At 37.5% G+C, this 23,217-nt stretch overlaps 1 protein-coding gene across 2 annotated transcripts; it reads left to right on the top strand.

The window, feature by feature from the left end:
* Positions 1–5,616: 5,616 nt before the first annotated feature.
* On the top strand, positions 5,617–21,938 carry LOC148881008 (alpha/beta-Hydrolases superfamily protein). 2 transcript variants are annotated; one of them, XM_088963193.1, is made up of 11 exons: positions 5,617–6,008; positions 6,093–6,306; positions 6,604–6,686; positions 7,535–7,635; positions 9,094–9,189; positions 17,340–17,393; positions 19,149–19,297; positions 19,402–19,519; positions 21,084–21,171; positions 21,253–21,460; positions 21,548–21,938. In XM_088963193.1, exons 1-11 carry the CDS (start codon positions 5,894–5,896, stop codon positions 21,576–21,578), a joined length of 1,257 nt encoding a protein of 418 aa, XP_088819319.1. In that variant the 5' UTR covers positions 5,617–5,893; the 3' UTR covers positions 21,579–21,938. The 2 variants fall into 2 exon arrangements, with proteins under 2 accessions (XP_088819319.1, XP_088819320.1); XM_088963194.1 differs by having other exon boundaries at positions 5,745–6,008; positions 21,253–21,343.
* Positions 21,939–23,217: the final 1,279 nt, after the last annotated feature.

The raw sequence follows: 23,217 nt of genomic DNA, 5'->3' as shown, positions 1-23,217 counted from the left end.
GGAGGAAGGGGGGCATTCATGACGGGAAAATTCACGGGTGCCACTGTTCGTGGCGCAATCAGGCTTGGGATCTCATCCACCGGAAGGGGGATGGTGAACTGTCCGATGCACACCACGGGGACTTGAGGTTGTTCCCCGGTGGCGTTCATCTCCATGCTACGTCCGGCATTGCTGGAAGAAGCCATGGGTGTTGGTGTTTCTTGGAAAAAGGTGTTATGAGAGTTTTAGAGGGAGGCTTTTAGAAGCGTTTCCCATAGACGGAGTCAATTGATGGAGTGCAATCCGGTCTGTCCTACCTGTTAGCGATCTTGCCTCTGACTGGAGCAAAAGGTGCCTGAAACGGAGAAGAAAGCGAGTAGTCTCCGGGGAGGAACCCGGTGAGAGTGCTCCGAAGCTCAAATTAGTATTTTCTCAAAGGCAAGATAAAAAACCAGATGGTGCAAAGTTATCACATACCTCCGTTCTTGGGGAAAAGGGGGCCTTTTATAACCACTTCGCACACTCATTCCCAAGCTCCTGTCAGGTCGAGTATCATTACCTCTGCACTTATGCCAGCTCGGGTGTCATCACCTCTACACTTCTGCCAACTCGGGTGTCATCACCTCTGTTGGGACAGACAACTGCCGTTGCTCTCTGTTGGAGTCGTCTCTGTAATTGGAGATGGTGGTGGCAGGTGGCCGTTGAAGTGCGGCTGTCAAACATCAGATCCTAAGTCAGTCAGGTGCGCCGCCTCAGGATACAGACTCCTTTGGTGTCAGGTATGGTTGTTCAGTTCGGTGGCCTGGAGACGAAGTGCTAGAGTGGTGTGCGAGGTGAAGTCTTGAGTTCGGATAGAAGTGTGGCTCGAACTGCCCTGGGGTGGGCCAGTTCGGGTTGTTGCCCTTTGGGCTCCTCGTAAGGGTCAGGGTCAAAGGGAGAGTTCGGGCTCCTTTTGGGGAGCTCGGACTGTTGGTTCCTCCTCTCGGAGCTCGCACCTTGAGCGTACTGCCGTGCTGAGTTGTTGCTCCTGTCAGGTCACCCTCGGTTGCTTCCACGTGTTGGGTGACCAAGAGGTCGGGCCAAATCTTCCTCCATCAACAACTACAAAAGAAGAAACCCATATCCTAATTAATTGCAGGTTTAGTTTCTGCAATATAGCATTTGGTTTTAACTTCAATGGTTTTATTAACTCAACATTAATTGAAATTTCTGCACTAAACTTACACTAACTAAAGTGCCTTCCGGTAGCCCTATTACGAGTTTGTGGACTGTACAAAATAGCTAGAGTTTTGACTTTAAAGCTTGAAATCGAAACTTCTACTGAGAATGCTTGGCATTTATGAGAGGAAGGGAGAATACAACTACACAACACAGCGACGTCGAAAAACATGTAATGCTGGCGACTTGGAGTCGGCCATTGTCAAATATTCTCAGTCTCTCAGGCAACAACACCGCTGAGTGCCAATCTTGGGTCTTGCTAAATGGCTCAGGTGTGCCCCAAAACAGAGAGGACTGGTATCTCTTTTATTTCTCTTCATCTTTTTTCTGTCAAGTCACGTAGATATTTATAAAAGAAATTAAAACAAAAACAGTTCTTATAACAAAAGGAAAAAGGAACAAAAGCAATTCATCCTGCCATGGGATGATTGGAGTTGCAAAGCATACAAAGAAAACCAGGATTCAAGCACTTGGCTTACTTTGCATTGAATTGAAGGCCAAGAGCGGGGATGAATTTGACTTTACAGGGCACAGGCTTTGTTTCAGTCAGGGTGGTAGGCTATTGAATGGAATTTACCGTTGTCCGTCTGCGTTAGTGCTAAAAGGGTAAAATCGGTATTTAACGAAAATTGATGCATCAACTAACATTTTCCGTCTGGATCAGTGACAGAAGAGAGGTTTTTGTCAAGGTATTTCTGGCAATGAAACTATAAAAGAGGTTTTTATGATTGTCAGAAACTTTAAGGGAGGTTTTCTATTTTATCCATATTTAAAAGCTAACTTAAAACTGGTTTTCGTGGAAAGTGGCTGCCATTACCTTACCGTTATGGTAAAAATGTCTTGCAACCTCCTCTCCTAGGCTCCATTTGAAAGTACAAATATAAATATGTAGAGCACAAAATCTTATATTCTATATTATTTTGTATGTATTTATATGCATAATTGTATATGTATTCCTTCCAAATTGAACCTCAAATACTGACCCTCAACCAAATGAATAAGGAAAAATCACTTTGATATTGAAGCGGGTTAAGAAATGAATGGAATGACAATAGAAAACGTGTATTGAGAAGCTAACCCTTTTGGCGGACACTGCAGACCAGAAACCCTTGCCAAAGTTGCTGTTGGAAAAACAGGATCGTGTTTGGTGGGCTTGGTAGTGAGCTTTTGAAAAGAATTACATCAACAATGGTCAATATATCTTGTTTGGGTTTTGGATATCCTGTTTGTTGATGGTGTCCTTTCAACTGAAAAACTAATAGAGGACCAAATATGAAATTGAGCTTATGGGCAAATGCTTAAGGCTGCGTTTGGTTGTAGTGTGAGTTTATTTGCATTAATATAAATGCATGGGAGTGCAAAAAAAGAAAATGCAAATTCCCATTTAATTTAGTTTTGGATTTTATTTTATTTTTTCTTCATGTCTTAATTACTTAATTTTTTATTGCAATCAAACAAAATAAATTAAAATTCGAAACAAAAATAGATCAGAATTTACAATCAAACCATTTGCACTGCCATGGTTTTGCATCAGTGCAAAATTATTTGCAATGCAACCAAACACGGCATAAAGAAACAAATGGTTTTCAAGTAAATTAGACTAAAACACGATGTACGCATGTAAATGTAATAAAAATAGGAATGCAATCAGGGTACACTTAGCGCAAGATGGGTAGAATGGAAGGGGATGCATCTAAAGTTTTATACCATAGCAAAATACCACTTAATATTGTAAGGCCAATTACGTTGTATGGAACATAATGTTAGAAAGTCAAAAAAAATCTGTCCAAAAATAAGTGTGGAATGAATACGTTGAGATGGATGTATGGAAAAACTAAATTGATAAGATTCAAAATGATAGAAAATAATCAAATAGACTATGATGGTTTGGTCATGTGTATAAAAGACCATTAATGGTACCGGTATTACTGTGATATATTGCAAGTTGAAGGGACGGGAGAGGCAAGGGGTAGACCAAAAAGAAAATGGATTGGATTTATAAATGTTTAAACACTAAAATTTTAACAATGGATATAACATTAAACAAAGTGGATTAGCGAAACAGGATTTATGTAACCATCCCATATAGACTTGAAAATGATGATGATGAATATTTTCATTGATAATAAAACAATATAGTTCTTCAAAAAAGCAAAAATTGTAATTTTTTTCAAAAAAAAAGAAAAACTAGAAAGCTTACAAGGTCATTGGTCTATTAATTCAGAGACTAAATCAACCCCTCACAATGTCCCACAGCACATTCCCGCTGTGTATTAAAAACATGTTCGATGATAATTCCAAAAATAATAATGTCATCATTGGAAGATGTTCTCAATACACGATGAGGAAAGGATATAAAAGGATAATTTGAAGACAATGATAGTCGAACAAACAAAAGCTGTGGCTGTTAGAAGCCATGAAAGGATTTATGCTGTAGCTGTGCTTCATTCTTTATTATATAGGGATTTTTTTAATAAAACCAACTAAGCATAAACATAAATATCAACCTCATACATAGACCCAAATCGATAGACCCCATTAAATCGGATTTGGGTTTGCAAATTGCAATATGAATCTTGGGATTGCTTTTAGTCGTTTCAACCCAATCAAGACCCGACCCGATCATTGGGTTTGACACCATTTCATAACGGTTGAAGTGGCTAAAGTGAATGGCTTATTCATCTGATTACTATATACCCTTAAATATCCAATAAAAGACGAAACAATAATTCATTCAGTTCAAATGACTCTGTACATAATTGAAATGGGGATGTTAAAAATATTGCAAATTTAAAACCATGTAACATGGATACGAAGTTAAGGAATGCTTGCAGGATGCAACATCGGTTCATATTCTAAGGAATACAAATACAAACATAACAATATATAGTAGTGAAAAATCTTATATTTTATATGTATTTACACTGCATATATTTGTATTTGTATTCATTCCAAACCGAATTAAAGAAAAATAGTATGAAATGGAGGTAAAGATTGATAATATGAACCCCTCTCCCCCTATTTCAGAGATAAAATTTGATGCTTCATTTAAGGGGTTGGCTTTTTGACACATTGCTTGAGATTCTCTAGATAAGTTTGTTTTTACTCAAAATAGTTATCAAACCGAGGCATTAAAATCTTGACCAGGTGTAAAATTTATACTTGGTTCACTTTTGCTTTTGTTCGTTTGTATTTATCATCAAATTCTTACCTAATACAAAAAATTTGTATTTTTAATTTTTAGTGCACTTACCAACAGTGCAATTTTTGCATCACTCTCATCTCAATTTTTTTTTATACGTACGGTTATTTTTTCATATAAGATGGAAACCACATCATCTTGTATCCCACCTTATTGCTAGACACATAAGTCTCATCCCCTCCATTTTGCACCGCAACCAAGCAGAGCATAAGGGAATCCATGGAAAGAGGTTTTAACTTTTATAGGAGATTCGGCTCTTGTTATCAATTCAATCCAAGTGAGTTGTACAGACCCGTGAAATTTAAATTTAACGCCTGATATCGGATCCGATATATCCATTTTGACCATTTCCCTGTTCAAGGCTTCAAGCTCATCTATTGGACTTCAAATCTATGCGTTGAAGGTAGGGGTGTCCATAAAAAACTAAATAAAAAAAAGGCAATTAGTCAAATTCATCGATTCGGTATATATATATATATATGCACTATATATATAATATTTATAATAATCCATTTATAAATATATTATATATTTTTATAGTATTTATAATATATTATATATTATTTATTTTTCATAACATAATATTATATATGTATTTATATAATATATATATTATAAATATAAAAATAAAAAACTGGAAATACCGATTCAGTTTCGGTTCTAAGAAATCAAAAACCGGTGAGACTGATTTGATTTGAAAATTTTGGCTATGGCTCGGTTAACGAACCGTGGACACTTTGTGTTGTGTAACCTCCAAACTAATGTAAAAGTTGGGGCCAAACAAACTTCCGTATTCAATCAAATACGGGTTTAGCCAACCCATAAAAGATGCTATTCTCTCTCGTCGTCATCATCATCAATTCAGCATCATCGGTTGCCGGCTTCCTTTTGTTCCGGAAAAGAACACACAGTTTCAACGTGGGAGTGGAATAATCTCCACCGACCATCTCTTGTTTGGTTTGCGAAAGTGGAAACATCTTTAGCTTTCTTATATGTACAACGCGCTACAGACATATAAAAGATATACTTAGTAGTTAGTTCCCATGGATGTATGTGATCATACTATATAATATCGCGTTGTACGTGCAAAGGTGCTGTATTGCTGTCTGCTAGCATCGCCACGAAGATATGCAATTAAAATTTAGAAATATCCAACTACAATTAGGATTAATGTTGATTTGCCGTAAATTAATAACAATAATTAAGAGAAAGGGATTGCGGAGAGTCTTAAATTGATTTCTCTCTCTAGATTCTGTTTCGACTTTCGACACTTGTAGTCTGCATTTGACGTGGAACCGTACCAATCTTTATCCGCCTCGTGGCCTCGTGGCCTCGGTCAAACACTGCCCCATTAAAAAGCAGTCCAAACATCAACTCAATTGGTCTTCGTTTTCTGTTCTCGCCTTCTGAGTTCGTTGGTTCAATTGAGCTTCTTGCAACGTAGAATCCTCCTCTCTGTTTCTCTCTTCTCATCCCCTGAAGAATTCCGGAAGGATGCCGTTTTGCGACGTCAACCAGTACCAGAGAGAAGGAGGAGAAGGAAACAATGGAATTAAGATTTTTTATAGAACTTATGGTCATGGAACTACCAAAGTTCTTCTCATTATTGGTTTGTTCCGTCTCTTTCCCCTTCTTTTTCCTTTTTCTTCCTGTTTAAATTCTATTTCTTTTCTGATCTGCGTGCTGTGAACAGGTTTGGCAGGCACTCATGATTCCTGGGGTCCCCAAATTAAGGGCCTTACGGGTTCGGTGACACCCAATGATGCCGATCGGGCGACCCCCAATCAAAATCCCAACGACCCAGAGGAATGGGAAGCTGCCGACGCCAACAGGGGAATAGAGATCTGTTCCTTCGACAACCGTGGGATGGGTCGGAGCTCGGTTCCCACCAAAAAATCAGAATATACGTAAGGTCTTGTTCCTTTTGTGATTATAGTTTTTTTGTTTTTCTTCTTTTAATGTCCTTCATGTTATCGTTCCTGCAATTCGAGATTTTGTACCGGTAGCATTTTGCTAAATTGACTCCAACTTGGCATTATGAAAAACCCAGAAGGAAAGTGATCGTTTTGAAAGTTCTTTTAGCACTAGAAAAGGAAAGAAAAATGCAAACGAAACCATTGTAGTATTTTTATGTTTGGACGATACATTGATTATAGAAAACAAAATGTTCCAAGTAATTCTTACTTGTATGCAATGGATGGCAGAACAACTATCATGGCAAAAGATGCAATAGCTTTGATGGACCATTTGGGATGGAAAAAGGCCCATGTCTTTGGGCATTCAATGGGTATGCTTGAGATATTTACTTCTTTTCCAACTTTAAGATTTTGATTTCCTAATAAAACCCATATCTAAAATATTCAGTGTGATCAGTTGCTTCAGCCTAATTTCTTGGGTATGTAAGTATGTTTATGAACTACAATGAAACTTAATCGGTTCAGTGTGTTCTACCATGACTCTTAATCATAAATTTTCTTAGAGCGGAAAAAAAAAACAAAATTGGGTCCATGTTTCTGCAAAGTTTTAATTCTTAAGAGTTTCAGTTTTGCCTATCTTCTTTAACAAGTCACTTTTGCTTTTGGTGTCTTGCAATGCCCCAATTGTTTATTTTAATTGGTTAAAGGAATTGGATTTGGTATATAGTTTCTGTTGAAGTAATGTGATTATATTGATAATATTTTCTATGATCTTTCATAAAGATCAAAAAGAGCTTCATTAATATAGAAAGGGAAGGAATGTTTCAGTTTTGCCTAGCTTCTTTAATAAGTCACTTTTGCTTGGTGTCTTACAATGTCCCAATTCTTTATTTTACTTGGTTAAAGGAATTGGATTGGAGTATAATTCTGTTCATGTAATGTAATTGTATTGATAATATTTTCTTTGATCTTTAATAAAGATCAAAAGAGCTTCATTAATATATAAGGGGAAGGAAAACCTATGCTGCTGAATAAACCTGATAGCAAGGGACCATATCAGCAGTACAAGGAGAGATAATACAACAAAAAGTGATTATATTATGATGGTTATACACATTCAACTGAGTTTTTTTGGTAATAATTCAACCGAGTTAAAGATGCCAAAATGAGTTTAAATTAGATTCTGTTTTATTAAACTTCTTATTTTCCATGAATACAGGAGCTATGATTGCTTGCAAGTTGGCTGCAATGGTGCCAGATAGGATATTGTCTTTGGCCTTACTTAATGCAACTGGTGGAGGTTTTGAATGTTTCCCAAAGGTCTCTCAATAATTTTTTATATCAACTTAGTTAATGGAGCACTCAGAAAGTGGTTTTTCTCTTGTTATGTGTGTATACCTAGAACTCAATCCTTACTGGTGGGTCAGGACTTATGTTTATGCTAAAGTTATAGATGTTTTAACTGGATATGCTTTAATTGTGAAATACTTCCAGTTTCATGAAATGCCTGTAGATTTGAGGTACCTTACTCGAAAATAGGGACAAAAAATTTTTTTGAATTAACATATGCTTTCCCGTGCATAAACCAGATTTGAGACAATATGGATCATATGCCCAATAGAAGTTACAGCATTGTAGTATCCTGTTTCTCCTTGGATCGTTACTCGCTTACCCAATCAATTTGGATTAAAGCATCCAAATCCACCTTGTAGTTTTCTTCCTTTCCTTCTCTTTTGTTCTGGATAAACAATTTGACTCAAAAGATTCTTCATTTGGTAACATCTATAGTTTCTTGATTGTTCTGATCTTGTACCAAAAAACAAAAAATCTATCTGATTACATTTAATGGAACTAAACCCATAGTTGCAGGATCTCTGACCAAAGGGCTTTATTTGTGGGAAGCCTTATGTAATAATGAAACTGCTATAACTTTTGAACTATACTTTGTTGTTCCGGCAAGGCCATTAGGTTTTATCTATTGTGATTTGGAAATACAACAGCATTTTCTGTGTTTATTTTCTGCAAGTAAATTATTGTGGCCTCAGTGGGTTGTATTGCATTTATAGTAGCTGATTAATCAAAAACTTTCTTTAGGTTCTATATTGCATTTTAGTTTAAGAATCCTTTGAACTAGAAAATCTTATCAACCTTCAAAACTGTCCGATGCTAACTTTATTAAGCAAGCCAACAATCTCCATAGAACATGGAGATTATGTTTACATGATTCAAGCAATGCTTGGTGTCTCAAAGCTCTTATAGGCTACTGCAAAAAGGGGAAATTGTATGTGTGCATACTGCATACTGCATTTGTTGCCTTTATTCACTCAGGAGAAAACATAATAATAAAACCAAGAGAACGAAGTAATACTGAATAATAGTGACAACTAAAATTGGAAAAGGCAATTTTGAAGTTATATATCTGCTTTTACAGCTAAGTTGATTCACATTAAAATTAAGAAATGTAAGCTAGATTCTCCATTTTCTACTGTTTCTTCCTACATAAGTACAGGTTCTCTTCTTGACATAAAGTTATTTGGTGACCTAGCATCCATTATACTTAGAACTAAGTAGAAAATGGTTTTCATAATCCAAATTGACTTTTGGGTAGAATTTGAGGCCATACAAGCTTCTATAATCACTTACAAATAGAAATTTTAGATTACATTGTTGCAAAACTTCTACCTGTAAATTGAACTTATTTATTTGCAAGATGAATGGATCAATTTATTTTCAGGTATAAAACATGTAATGAGTAAATAAATTGTTTCTATTCTTCAGATTGACCGTCAGATTGTATCCATTGCAATCCGATTCTTAAAGGCAAAGACTCCTGAGCAAAGAGCCGCTGTTGACTTGGATACTCATTACACGAAGGTTTGATTGTTATTACTCTTTATTTTCTCTACTGTCATATGTTATCAATAAACAGTTTCCATATATTATTACTACTACTACTACTACTTTTGTTGTGGTGGGTTCTTTCATCATTGGGATAGGAGCGATGTACCTCATCCATGTCATACATCTTCACATGGTACAGGACACTACTGAAACAGCTGCTGTTGTTTCCCCTCACTACTTTCTGATTTCATTGAAATTGTTGTCAGTTAACCCTTTTGTTCTATTCAGAAACATTTGATTCATATTCTTCTGATACTTTTCCTTTCTATTTTTTTCTCATTATAGTTGGCACTTCTAGTCAATACTATAAAAACCAGACTAGAGGTCAATCTGGTAGTGAGGAGGTCAGTCCAATCCATCCAGACTGTCCAGTTGAACTGATAACAGTAATTCATATATATTAAGCATATAGAAGATCCCAACTGTTGCAGAAACGAAGACATGATAAGGTCATTTTAATTGTGTCCTTATTGACTCCTAATCTCTCTCTCCTTGACCATTATCAAAGAAAATACTAGAAGCTGATCTCCCACCCATCTAAGATTCACGGTCCCTTTCATTCACTTTTATCCCGTAGGACGTCACACTCAACCTAGATGGTTCACAGTGAACTGAGAGGTTCATAGTTTTCCTCACAATTAGACAGTCTAAATAATTTCATCTGATTATTTATGTTATGTCAATTAACTTGGCAACCTAGATGAGAATGATCTAGGCCGCATCCAAATGGTCCTACTTTCAGGTTGGAGTTTTAAAAAATTTCTTATAATGAGGGACAATAGCAAGTTACAGGGATTCAAAGTTCACTAATTGTTTCTTGGGAAGCCCTTGAAATGGATCAATCCTTGTGCATATTCTCTTGAGTGCTTTCTCTCATTTGATCAAACTGGGGGTGTTGATCTCAGGGTTGTCCACTTCTTTGTTTTTTTTTCTTTTTTGACAAGATTTTATTGAAATAAACTAGTCTCAACAAACAATGCAAGAGACCTGAGGAGAGGTACAAGGTGTAGCCTCTCACAGAGCATGATAAATCAAATTACAAGTGTGCCCAGCAATGTTCAAAATTTCGAAGCAGGTGGCCCATACAGCTTTTTTAAGGTATTTTAAGGAAACACTATTTGTAATAGTGATACTCTGAAATTTGGGGTCCAGCACATTGATCCCTATTAACTCCTTGTTTGGCTAAAGTATCTGCCATCCCATTAGACGTTCTTCTACCCCATTGAATTCTTAGAGCCATATTGCTAGTAATCCATTTGATTCTCTTGATTTCATCCCTATAAGCATAGTTTTCAAGGCGCCAAGGCAAGGCTATGCGACTGGGGGGGCACCTTGTCACCTAGTCACCCAGGCAGGTGCCTAGGCGGTGGATTTTTTAAGTAAAAATCACATATCGTAGGGTAATTCCCTAGGTTCCATAACCATCTTTCCTTGATAACTATCCATAATTTTCATAGGAAAATTATAAAGTTCATGTTTAAGTCTAGAAAACCAACATATTTATGAGAATAAAAAGAAAGAAAAGAAAATTCAAAAAATATAGGTGCCGAACCCCAATTTTTGTTATAAGAAAAGAAGAAAAGAAAAGGTGGAAGAAGAAGAAGAAGATATGGAAGAAGAAATGTGTTGATTAGACAAAATTTTAAGTTCTTCCCTTACTTATTGGTTCAGATTTTGAAGTCTTTGAGGGTTCAATACAGCAGTTAGCAATGTTTGTGTTGATTAAATCCTAACAAATAAGAAAATAATAAAAAGAAATTAGTTTATGAACACAAAAAATGAATATTTTTGCTTAATAATGTCTATTTTATAATTATAATCTCAAAAAAAATAACAATATAAAAGTATACAAAACTGATTGATGACTGGGCGAGATCAGCCTCCAAGGGCGCCTTGTCACCTAGGCGAGTCACCTTGGCAACTATGCCTATAAGCCCATATTACTGCCTCTGGGTCCTTTAACCATCCTACCACCAGCTTAGAATCCGCTTCAATGGCCAATTTGTCAAAGGAGTACAGCAAGAAATTCAGCTCTGATATAGTCCTGCACTTGTAGGCAGAAACTCATTGTTGGAATTGAAATAGCTGATATTTTGCTAGCCTTAGGTAAATAGAAACTCCTTTCACAATAGAAACAACCTTATACCATTCCTTCTACTGTAATTAATATTCTTCTTACCTTTTTTCCTCATACTGTTGCCTGGGGTGGGAGGGGGTAAATGTTGTGGAAGCTCTAACCTAACTCACCTTGAATATTAAAATAAATGAGATATTCGAATTTTTTGAAGCATAGTTGGTTTTCTTGAAAATAGTAGTAGTATGCTATTAGAAAATAAGAGGTGTACATGACAAGATGCATACATGGAAAAGAAGGATCTGCTCAAAAAGTTACTCTGGCAGGAGCCAATCATCATACGAAAGATCCCTCCTAGCCCATGTTTTAGCTAACCCATCTTCCTTTAAGCTCACCCCTTATCTCCTATCTCATTCATTTACAGAATGGAATGGCAAAACAGGATTCATGTAGCTGACCCCATATAGTTGGGATAAGTCTTGGATGATGATGATGATCTCATTCAACATATGTTCCAGATGCCAGGGATCATGTTCTTTCCCTTTGCTCCATCCAATAGTATTTACCAAATCCCCTTCAATAGATAGAGAGGTAAAACCCTGTTGTCTTGCAATTCATAAGCCAGTCAAGAGAGCAGAAACTCGTGCTTTAGTGGAATCAGTAATACTGATCATCCCACTAAAAAATACAACAGACGCTTTTCTGCCCTGTAGAAGTTGCCTCCTATTCCAGCCACTCCTGGAAGTAGGGCATATCCTCAAAGAAGGTGAAATCCATGGACACAAAGTGCTTCCCTGAAATTGGCTCATAACAGCAATATCCCTTTTGATTTTGTGCATACCCAAGGAAAATATACTTAGTGGTTTTGGGATCAAACTTGGAGTGATGAAGTCCAAGGATTTGAACAAAACAAGTACACCCAAAAGTTTTGAGGATAACAGTGAATAGATCCTTATCTAGATATAGAAGACTACACGGGGTTTGCATGTTTAGGACCCGTGAAGGAACCCTGTTAATGAGGTATATGGCTATACGAATTGCATCTCCCCAGAAACGTATGGGAACATTGTAGTTGAGCATGATGCTTCTAGCTACCTCTAAAATATGTATGTTTTTTCTCTCAACAACCCCGTTTTGTTGAGGTGTGTGAGGACATGATGCCAAGGGTTTTGCAAAGTATTCCTTGGCATTATCAGATCTAAGAATCTTGGTCTTGGTTTCAAATTGAGTTAGGATCATCTTATGGAAAGCTTGGGTCAGAAGGGGACCTCATCTCGAGAGTGCATAAGATAGACCCATGAAAAATGGGTATAGTCATCAACAAATAATAAGAAATATTTGTACACCCCCCCTCCATGGTGGGAGTATGGTAGGGCCCCTAAACATCGGTATGCACAATCTCAAAAGGAAGGTTGCTTCTTTAATTACTTAAAGGATAAGATAATCTTTTATGTTTTGCAAGTTCCCAACTTTCTCATTTTAACTCAGACACTTCTACTGACTCAAACAAGTTTGGAAAAAGACTCTTTAAAGACCCAAAAGATAAATGACCTAAGTGGTTGTACCAAAGTATAATCTTACTACAAGACTGAGAAACACAATTTCCCTACTTCACTCTACTCCCCCTATGAATGTTCTAGTAGGTAGACTCCATTCATCTCACGGCCAATCCCAACACCTTCTTCGTTTTCAGATCTTGAAAAATACACCGATTAGGGAAAAAAGTTACCTAACAGTTTTGATTTTTAGTAATACTATTAACCGAAAGTAAGTTAGCACTAAGCTTGGGAACATGCAAAGCTGAGGATAGGGTGATGGTATCTGATAACCTGATGTCTCCCTTACTAGAAATTGGTACAAGAGAGCCATGGAAGGTCTAGTATTTACCTGGGACAAAAGCATGACAAGCAGTAGCTCTTGTACCTGTATGAGCAAGGGTTGAAGTAGGTTGTTGAGCTGATGTAGGCTGAGCTGAATTACTAAATTCATTTTCTAGCTGTGTCAGAGCAGCTCGGACTGCAGCTAGAGTATCTAGAGGAGTGCCTCTTGTGCCTGATGAAGTTGTACTATCAGTGTTGATAGCCATATTAGCATTCCCTTTCTTATTTCTGAGCTTTGCTGAAACTAGATGAGGGTGCAACTTCCAACAGGTGTCCTTAGTATGTTTAGGTTTCGTGCAGTGTTCACATACTAAGTCCTTCTTCACTTCCTTCTTCTCTTTATCCCCCCCCCCCCAGATTTAGGTCTAACTACTACCAAGGTTGATTCGGAGGGTTGTTGCTGCAACATAACCTTTCTCCTAGTTTCTTCACTATGCACTAGGGAATAGGCTTGGTGATAAAGTCACACTATCTCTTGTCAACAACTATTGTCTCATAATGTCATATTCAGAGCTCAGACCAGCTAGGAAATCAAAAACTCTATTAGTTTCAACCTGCTTTCTATATGTTTGTGCACCTTTTTGACTCTCCCACTCAATTGTTTCAAGATGGTCAATTTCGTGCGACAAAGATTTTAAGGTTGAAAAGTAAATAGAGACCTGCTTCTCTCCTTGCCTCAGATTTTTAACCTCACATTTTAGCTCATAAGCCCTAGCAACATTAAGAGGCTGAGAGTAGGTTTCCCTCATAACATCCCATATTTCCTTAGTTGTTTTAGCCCACAAGTAATTTCGGCTGACGTGTGGCTGCATAGAGTTGCACAGCCATGTCATCACTAAAAAATTCTTTTGGACCCACCTAGCATAAGTAGGGTCCTCCTTGGAGGGTTCATTCACATCCCCAAGCAAGAAGTTTAATTTTCCTCTACCCCCAATAGCCATCATCGCTAATTGAGCCCATTCCAAGTAGTTTGATCCATCAAACTTAACAGTTGTAATTTGAAAGGTGTTTTTAGTCATGTTACCTAAACCAACAGTCCCAAAAGCACCTTCTCCTTGGTTCTTGTATTCCATTCTAAGTTAAGAATGGGCTTTAAACTACTGTGACAAGAAAAAGTTGTATTTCAAGGCCAATAACAGCTGACCTAGGACAATGATTTTGCAGTTAGATAACAGTTAACTACTGTCCTGGGATTGATATCAATCCTGAGATTTTCTATCCGCACCTCTCTGAATGAATAACAAAGTCCTTTTGGTATCAATCTCAAGAAAAGGTACTTTATGAAGAAAAAAAGCCCAGAAAACTGATTGCTACATTCAGTCTTCAAACTCGATCAATCGATTACTGTCAGCACCTTGAGTCTTGATCAAATAACCAAGAAAAAACTGATCGGCACCTCCAATCTTGATCAAGAATCGATCTTGATCACTCAATTCCTCCCTGATTCTTCCTGATTACAAGAAGCTCTCTCCAATCTTAGGACAGCTGCTAAAGCCTTCTTGCAACCTCCAAGAATCAGCCGAAATAAGGATCTTTCTGAACTTTCAGTCTTAAACAATTCTCATGTGGTCGGCTGAATTAAATCCACATGAGAAACCCTAGATCTAAGGCTCTGATACCAGCTTGAAAGAAGAAGAAGAAGAAGAAGAACTATTTACTGTATTACAGGTTTGAAGAGAAGAAAAGAGAGAGAGAGAGAGAGAGAGAGAGAGAGTGAGTGAAGAGAGGAGAAAGAAAGAAGGGGTTCAATGGTGAATGATCTGCTGCCCCATACACTCCTTTATTTATAGCTTTTAAGATCCTTACAAGAATAGGAAATAAACAAAAGTTAGAAACAATAAGGCCAGCAGGCCCAACTTAACAGAAATTTGAAACTTCTAATAACAGAAATTAGAAACTACTAAAAAGAAATTAGAAACAACTAGGTGTGGGTTTGAAACCACACACACTAGAGCCTGAGTGTGGGGGTTTAGAACCCCACACTCGTGGCTAACCAACTATTTCTTCACTTTTGTTTTGAAAGTTGAGTAATTGTATTAAAAATAAGGAGGAAGAGGAACCCTTTCCAGAGCTATACAAAAGAAGCTAACTGCTGAAGACAGCCAGTCCCTCATTACTGTACAAAAAAGTTATCGGGATCTATCATCTTAATCAAAGATATTACTAATCCACTGATTACATAAATGAGCATAATTAGAAAAAAAAAATCCTTACACTCTTGACCAGAAAGTCATTTAATATTTGATCTTTCCTTTCAGCTGCTCAATGGCCAGACTTAAATCTCTAAAGATTCTGTTGTTTCTCTCTTGCCATAAGCACCAGCTGAGTGCAAGTGGAACTATTCCCTGCAGGATAGCCCCTTTTCTTCTAAAACTCATCATTATCCATGCTGCCAACAGAGCCTGCAAGTCTTTTGGGGTCACCCATTGCACACCAAACAGCTTTAGACAGTGGGACCAACAGCTGGGCCACCTGACCTGACAGTGAATTAACAAGTGGAAAGCATACTCTAAATGGCTCATACACAGGCTGAACTTGTTTGCCAACTGAACGCTCCTCTTCTGCAATTTGTCAAGGGTAAGGATTCTATCCAGCATTGCAATCCACAAGAAGAAAATCACCCTTGTAGGCACCTTAGATTTCCACATCCATCTCCACACCACCTTTCCTCTTCAAGCTGCCAAAGCTTAATGAAGAAATATTTTACTGCGAAGCTCTTCTTCTGGCCAAGGTTCAGAATTTCAATATGATATACCTCATATCGGACGTATGGTATCATATCGGTGGCTTTCTGAAACCCCAAATAAGGGGTGTTTCGGAATTTGGGCCTTTTCAGGGTGTAGGCAAGCCTAAAACGACCCCCTGAAACATTTTTTTTAACTAAAAAAAGTTATAAAGTATTGAAACACCCAATATGCCTGTTCATGCATATTGGGTGTATCGATTAAACCATGCTTCCAGCCCACCCTCCAGCAGATCTGATCATCCAGCTCACTATTGGGCTGGACTTTATTAGTAGCTTCCACCAATGACACCAGCTCTTGCATCTCCAAATCATGGATGTTTCTTCTCAACCTTGGGATCCACACTACTTGACCTCCTAACATTTGAAAGCAGTCACTGACCTTGTCCTTCTCGTGGAGTGTGATACTGAACATAGTCGGGTGTGATTAACACAAAAGGCTCTGACCGTATCAAGTTTCCCTCCAAAAATAATATTGGACGTTTCCTGGTCTGAAATGAATGTGTTTGGCGTAGTCATCTTTCAGCTTTGTGATCACCCTCCAAGTGCTTGTCCCATATGAAATTTGGGGAATATTAGAGAAACATAATGTGTGACTGCTTTATCATTGAAAATCCTATTAGAGGTGCAAGTCTGGTATCCTGTTTGAAGATTTTGCACTGCATCAGCCCAGGCTTCAGCACCAGGACCTGAGCCTGCCCAAGTTTTACCCCTAAATCCTACTGTTCCTTTCTTCCCACACTTTCCGCAAGATTGCATGAAAAATAATTTTCCAACATCTATTTCCCCACTTTGTCCCAACCTACTACAATTCCATCGCCAAAGTAGATAGATAACATTCCCCAGGGTCACTCACTCTGCACCATATAAATAAAGGAAGAAATGCCATAACCACGGTAGCTTCACAATAAAGGAAAAATAAATTCCATAACTTTCTTGAAGATGCATGATGCAAACATGTAGATTCACTTTTTTTGTCAAGACTTGCCTCCCAGATGGAAAAAGAAGGATCAAATAGTTTCAAATCTTACATGCTGGCAACGCTTCAGCATTATCAGCTGTAATGATGACATCAAAAAGAAGCTAGTAGATAACTTCCCAAAAGAGTTAAGGGTCCAAACATGACGGCTATTAGTAGATGGAGAAAAATAAACCCTCTTGAGAGCTTCAAGAAGAGTGGTTATTTCCTCTATTTTTGGCTCCTAAGAGATTGGATGAGGTCCAATTTCCAATAATTCTTCTCTTTTCCAGTACAGTTTTAGACCAATTGCCTATTGAATATTGATGGTGTTTAGATAATTTGTTGGTTTGTTCAAACCTGTGAAATATGCTTCATGTTTTTTGTTATAGCTATTGGAGTTGAATAATTTTCTTTTGCACATTCACATGCCCTCATTAGTTGCTTTTGCATTACATTTTTGTGCAGGAATATCTTGACGAATACGTTGGACTTCACACAAGGAGAACAATCTTACATCAAGTTAAGGATTGGAATAGTTCAAAATTGATTTCTTGCATCATAACCAACCAAACCGAGAGTTCCAATCTGAATCTTTTGCTTCCTTTTTGGCCCACAATTTGTGTTGCAACTAAACCATATGTCAGCCATGCTGCTTCATTTTTTTGGGGGGGCTTCTTTTCTTGTGCACTGCATTTTATGTTCCTTCTGTCTTGTTGGAAATCATAATAATGGAAAAGAACTAAATAATAAGAGGGAGAAGAAAAGTTAATTGATAGACTCTACAGACGAGGCAACATTAGAACCCTCATTCACCCACTGTTTTTTTGTCTGTGCAAGATCAAGATTTTGCAGAATCTGTTTATTTGATTATTTGGGTTCTATCAAGAGAAGTTTTCAATTCCAAAGCAAGGGTTTAAAAAGTCTGTTTCCAATTTGAGTGACTAATATGCTTTCTGGGTTATATATATATATATATATATATATATATATATATATATATATATATATATATATATATATATGTATATCTGCTTTCTGGGCATCCAACTTCAAAAAAATAGGGACTGAACTTTGTACAAGTTCATGCTGTCACAGTGAGTGCCAAGTTCACTCACATGATATATTAAGAGGAGTCCACATAAGTGCATTTGATTTTTATCTGTGTTGACATATAGTGCCCAATTAAGATTTGTATGTTTGGTGTCTATTGACATTGTGCTAGATTTTAGGTGGGAGGATGTTTCACTGGACCTCTTTGATTGGTCTCTGTTTGGTCCTGTTGCAGAGATCTTCTTGGGGCCTGAGGCTTGAGGGCTTTTCATTTCCTATGACTCTAAAGGTCATTTGATATTGATAAATAGTGCAATTCATTTACAATAGTGGGTTAAACATTGGATATTTGGTTTTTTCGCATATGTTCCTAACAAAATCATGAACGTGTGTACCCAGAACACATTAAAAGTATTTGAGGGGCTAATGTTTGCCTCTTTGCTTTGAAGTATTGAAGTCAAAATTCAAGTTCAAATGGATAATGAGAGCCAACAACCTTATCAAGCTGCTACTACTTGAGCAGGAAATTAGTCAAACAATTTATATTGCATAACAAAGTCTCGACATCCTAGTGTTACATTATCACCATGTTGCACAATCCTAGATAGTTTGATAACTCCACTCAATATTAATGTATATTTTGATTTCATTAATCCATGTTTCAGAAGCTATGTTATTTGAACCCAACTAGAATCTAATATGAAATCCTTGTTTTTTCATTCATGAGATTTTACGGTGCTTATAAATTTGGCAAAAGTATTTGTTAGGAAGATATACAGAACTGCACTTTAGGCTCAGTTTGGGAAGAGTGCAAATACGAATATGCACAGTGCAAATACAAGGTTTTGTGCTCGGTTTGGGAAGAGTTCAAATACAAATATGTACAGTGAATATGCACAGTGCAAATACAAATAGAAATACCATGTACAAGGTTTTCCACTGAGCATACTTGTATTTGTGCCCTTCCTAAACTGAGCCTTAGTTACTAATTCAACAGCTACACATTGAATATTTGTACCGATACATGTGAAGATCAGTTTAGTATTAAATGTGTACCACTTGTATAATGTTTCCACTGGTACTTTTGTGCATATATATGAAAAGTAGCAGTGCATGCATAAATTAGAAGCAGACTATCTTAGTTTTCCATCATAATGAAGTTATCTTTTCCATGGTTTCTATAAGCATATTTGCTGACTTAAAAGAAAACGCCCTATTTTGCAGGAGTATGTCAAAGGTATCTCATCAACTGGAATGCAATCTAAATATGGATTTGAGGGTCAAGTTAATGCCTGTTGGACCCATAAAATGACATCAAAAGAACTTAAAGTGATCCGATCTGCTGGATTCATTATTTCGGTCATTCATGGCAGGTTTATACTCTTAACTTCAGAAATTCGGTAGTCCCTCTTCTCATGCCACTTGACTCTTGAGAGTTACATTCCTTCTAACTAGTGGATGTTTTCCATTTTTATAGGCATGACATCATTGCTCAAATATACTACGCAAGGAAACTTCAAGAGAAGCTTCAGCCCATGGCAAGAATGATTGATCTCCATGGAGGACATCTAGTGAGCCATGAAAGACCGGAAGAGGTATTTATGTTTTTCGAATAGACACCCACAAAAACATCTCTCTCTCTCTCTCTCGGGGGGGGGGGGGGGGGGGGGGGGGTCAAGGGTGGGCCTTGGTGCAACGGTTGGGTTGGTCCATTGTGACCTGGGTTCAAATCTTGGAAACAGTATATGCAGGGGTAAGGCTGCGTACATCTGACCCTCCCTAGACACCACATTGGCAGGAGCCTCATGCAATGGGCTGCCCTTTTTGAAATGCCACTAGGCCCACAACCATTATTCTCTCTGATGTATGCATAAAGACAGAAAGTGAGTGGTTTCTCTATTTCAGTCGTTTAGCCTATAAAGTCTGAACAACCAATGAATCTTCCACAACGCTAGGTTAGTTACGTTTTTTTCTGGTCAACTCTGATAATGGGTCAACTTTTAGTCCAAAACACCTTGCTACCTGTTCAAAACAAATATTCCTTTATCAGAAAGTTTAATAATAAAATATTAAAACTTTAAACGGTTGATATTTATTGGGGCTATCAATGCTCTGGGTCAACCCAATCCGATTATGTAAACACATTATACGTTAGATAGCAAAAGAATTGTCGATTTATTGTCAAATGACCAAATAAAGACTTGTCAAATAAAACTGGATCCTATCGAGTCAGACCTGGTAAGTTCGATTAATAATAGAATTGGTTCTGGGTCTAATCCTTACACACCCAATAGGGTCTGGCTCAGGTCTGGGTTTACCCTGACCTAGCCCAAACCTGAAGTTCCGTACTTTACCTCATTAGTGAAAAATTTTCCATACCCTACACAACCAGCTCTCTTTCTGCCACATGGACAGATTGTGGCTCATCCAAAATGTCCACATGATAAGAGACCTGAATTGGTTACATATTCAACCTCACAGTCCATATTAGCCCTATCTCCACCTTGTATTTGGTTTTTTTCCAAACTAATGTCATCTATTTGAAGTTTTAATTTTAATTTAAAATTTGCCCATAAATAAGGATTTTTGGACTTAAACTTACCCCATTAATAGAGGCTAATGGAAGGAAAATGCGGGGTCCAATTGGACTCCCAAACTGCTTTGCCACGTCAAAGATTCATTGGTTGTTTAGGGAAGCCCCAATGACCTTGATAGCAAACCTACTCCCTATGCTTAGCAATGAAATCTGAACAACCAAGAAATATCCATGCAGAAGTTGGTTTCCTCTCTTTATCCCCCCATTAATGACACAAATTTGAGACCAAACCCTTGCCACGTAGTCAGAACAGTCCTTTTTTTAGGAAGTTTAGTATTAGAATATTGAAACTTTTGATAACCAATATTACTTATGGAAGACTCTAATAAAAGTGGGCCACAGGCTTACGTGGACCCGAAGTGCATAGATGACCAGTCCGAAGAGTCCCCTACTTGGTGGATGGCTTAGATTGGCCACAACATCCATCCATGTGGCAGAAACATGGTGGGTTCTGTAGGGACTAGAGATCTTTGTGAAAAATAATAATAATAATTATAGTCATTCAGTATATGGATGATTGTAAAGGCAATTTTAACCCATAACTCTACTTTAAAAACTTTCAGGTCAATCAAGCTCTTCTAGAGTTGATGAAGGCATCAGAATTGAAGTTGAATCCGCATGATTGGTCAAACTTTCCCAAGAAAGGAACTGGTACCAAAGCAGCAAACTGATGATCATCAAAGGAATTTTCCAAAATTCCCTTTGCTAATTTTGTTGTTATCTTTCTTTCAGAGTGGCAACAAATGGAGACTCAAATATATTTAAGCAGAAGGAATACTGAAGGAAGAAAGTATTTATACGTCGTGTATGAGATTCTATCCAGGTTTCAATTTAGCCTTCTGTATATGTTTGGTCTCTTTGTGATGGTATTTGAATATGGAAGGAAAGCTTTCAGTAATTCAAAGCCAGTTCAAGTTAGGGCTTCCCTTTCATATAAAAGGTATAAAGAGATATTGAACAAAGTTTTCTTTTTTCTGGTAGTTTGACCCATAAATGTTCTGATTATCTAGTTTGTTTGATTTTTCAGGCTGGGACTCACTGGTGTATTCAATAAGTAGCCAGATCAATGTATAGCAAAGAGATACACTAGACCAGTCTCAACCAATTTCCAATCAATCAAGGGACCCGAGAGTCATATTCTTGCTTTATGGCGCTGGTCAGACAGGAATACAGTAGCATGATTGGAGTACGAAATACACGAGATGTTTGGCATTAAAACTAAGATGTATTATTAGGCCTCTCCGTTCTTACGCTTACACTGAAGGGTATAAGCAGGGAATGAACGGGCCTCCTGCCCAACCCCATTGGATTTTATTTGCCTGCAAACAGGCCCTCGTAGCTGAAAACTGTATAGCAACATTAAAAATTTTGTACTGCATACACCTCAGAAATAAAAGGGTCGATTTATTTCTCGTTTAGAAGTAACTCTTTTCTTGATTTCATGGAGAATTTCAGTGCCTTATAAATCCTATAATCTATTAAATAAATCGCTGTGTTTCTGGGTGATGAGAGTTCCCAAACAGATTTAACCTGACCACAACACAAATTTTCAAAGGGATAAGCTGCTAACTCGCTTCAATTACCAACCTCTTTCATCCAATTGACGCCTGGAACAACAATATGGCCCATGAAAGAAGGCATACAAAGGTGCTTCCTGGGATTGGTTTCAACATGGATTAGAATAGCTCAACTGTACTAAGCAATTAACTGGGCATCAGCACCCCACCCCCCACCCCACACACCTAATATAAGCATGTAAGCTTTCGAATTGTACATGACTACGAGGTATCAGGTAAACTCTTCCTGCTATGTTCATTTCTGGTAAACCAATTATCACCAGTAGAGCCAAGTCAGATTCAGCAGGATATAATTTGCAAAATTTCTAGTCAGACTCAAAGAGAGACAAGCCTACCGCTAAAGATTTGATCATTTGAGCGCTATATAAATCTTATTTTTATACCAAATATATTAAAGTAAGTTAACATGTTTGAGAAACTAATACCAGAGAGAGCAAGACACTTACCGGAGAGAGAGACGACGATGACGACGGTTTCCAATTGCGTTTGAGTGCTCTTATTTGAGAAGATGGACGTTGAAGAGAAGGAAAGCTAAATAAATAGTCTTTGAAAAGATTCTCCGTGGGAGAGAGTAGATTCTCTCATTCTTTACTGGTCTCGGTAATATGCCCTTCGAATATCCTTATATTCTTCTGAATTATCCATTCTCTATCTTGCCCGAGGTTATTATTCTCATATTTTAACAAGGTTATTATCGTCATTTTATAAAAAGTCGGTCCAAGGAGAATGCATCCATGGTATACGTACCTTTTGTTTTTTATTTTTTTTTTTCTCCATGGGATGGGGGCTAATACGGAGCATTAACAGTTGATAAGGTGATCTTACTAATACCTTCAATTTTTTCTTGACCATCTAAAAAGTTGTGGTGATCTATATATCTAGTGGCTGATCATTAAATTTTGATCACAATAGCACTCAAGATCTTTGAACTATTCTGAGTTTTCCTTTTTTTAAGACTAGCTGATGGAAAGCTTTCAATGTGAGCTTCTTTCCGGCAACAACCACTACCTATTTCTTCACCCCTTCTGAAAAACTTGGGAATTTCTTCACTGTGAAAGTGAATTTGTTTCGTTATACTTCGATCATTGTATTATTACAATGTCTGAAGGTAGTGAAGGCA

This window comes from Nelumbo lutea, chromosome 1, assembly GCF_056320005.1.
Source record: "Nelumbo lutea isolate HS-2025 chromosome 1, American lotus-T2T, whole genome shotgun sequence".
Taxonomy (NCBI): Eukaryota; Viridiplantae; Streptophyta; class Magnoliopsida; order Proteales; family Nelumbonaceae; genus Nelumbo; species Nelumbo lutea.
This window is presented reverse-complemented; position numbering and strand designations above follow the sequence as displayed.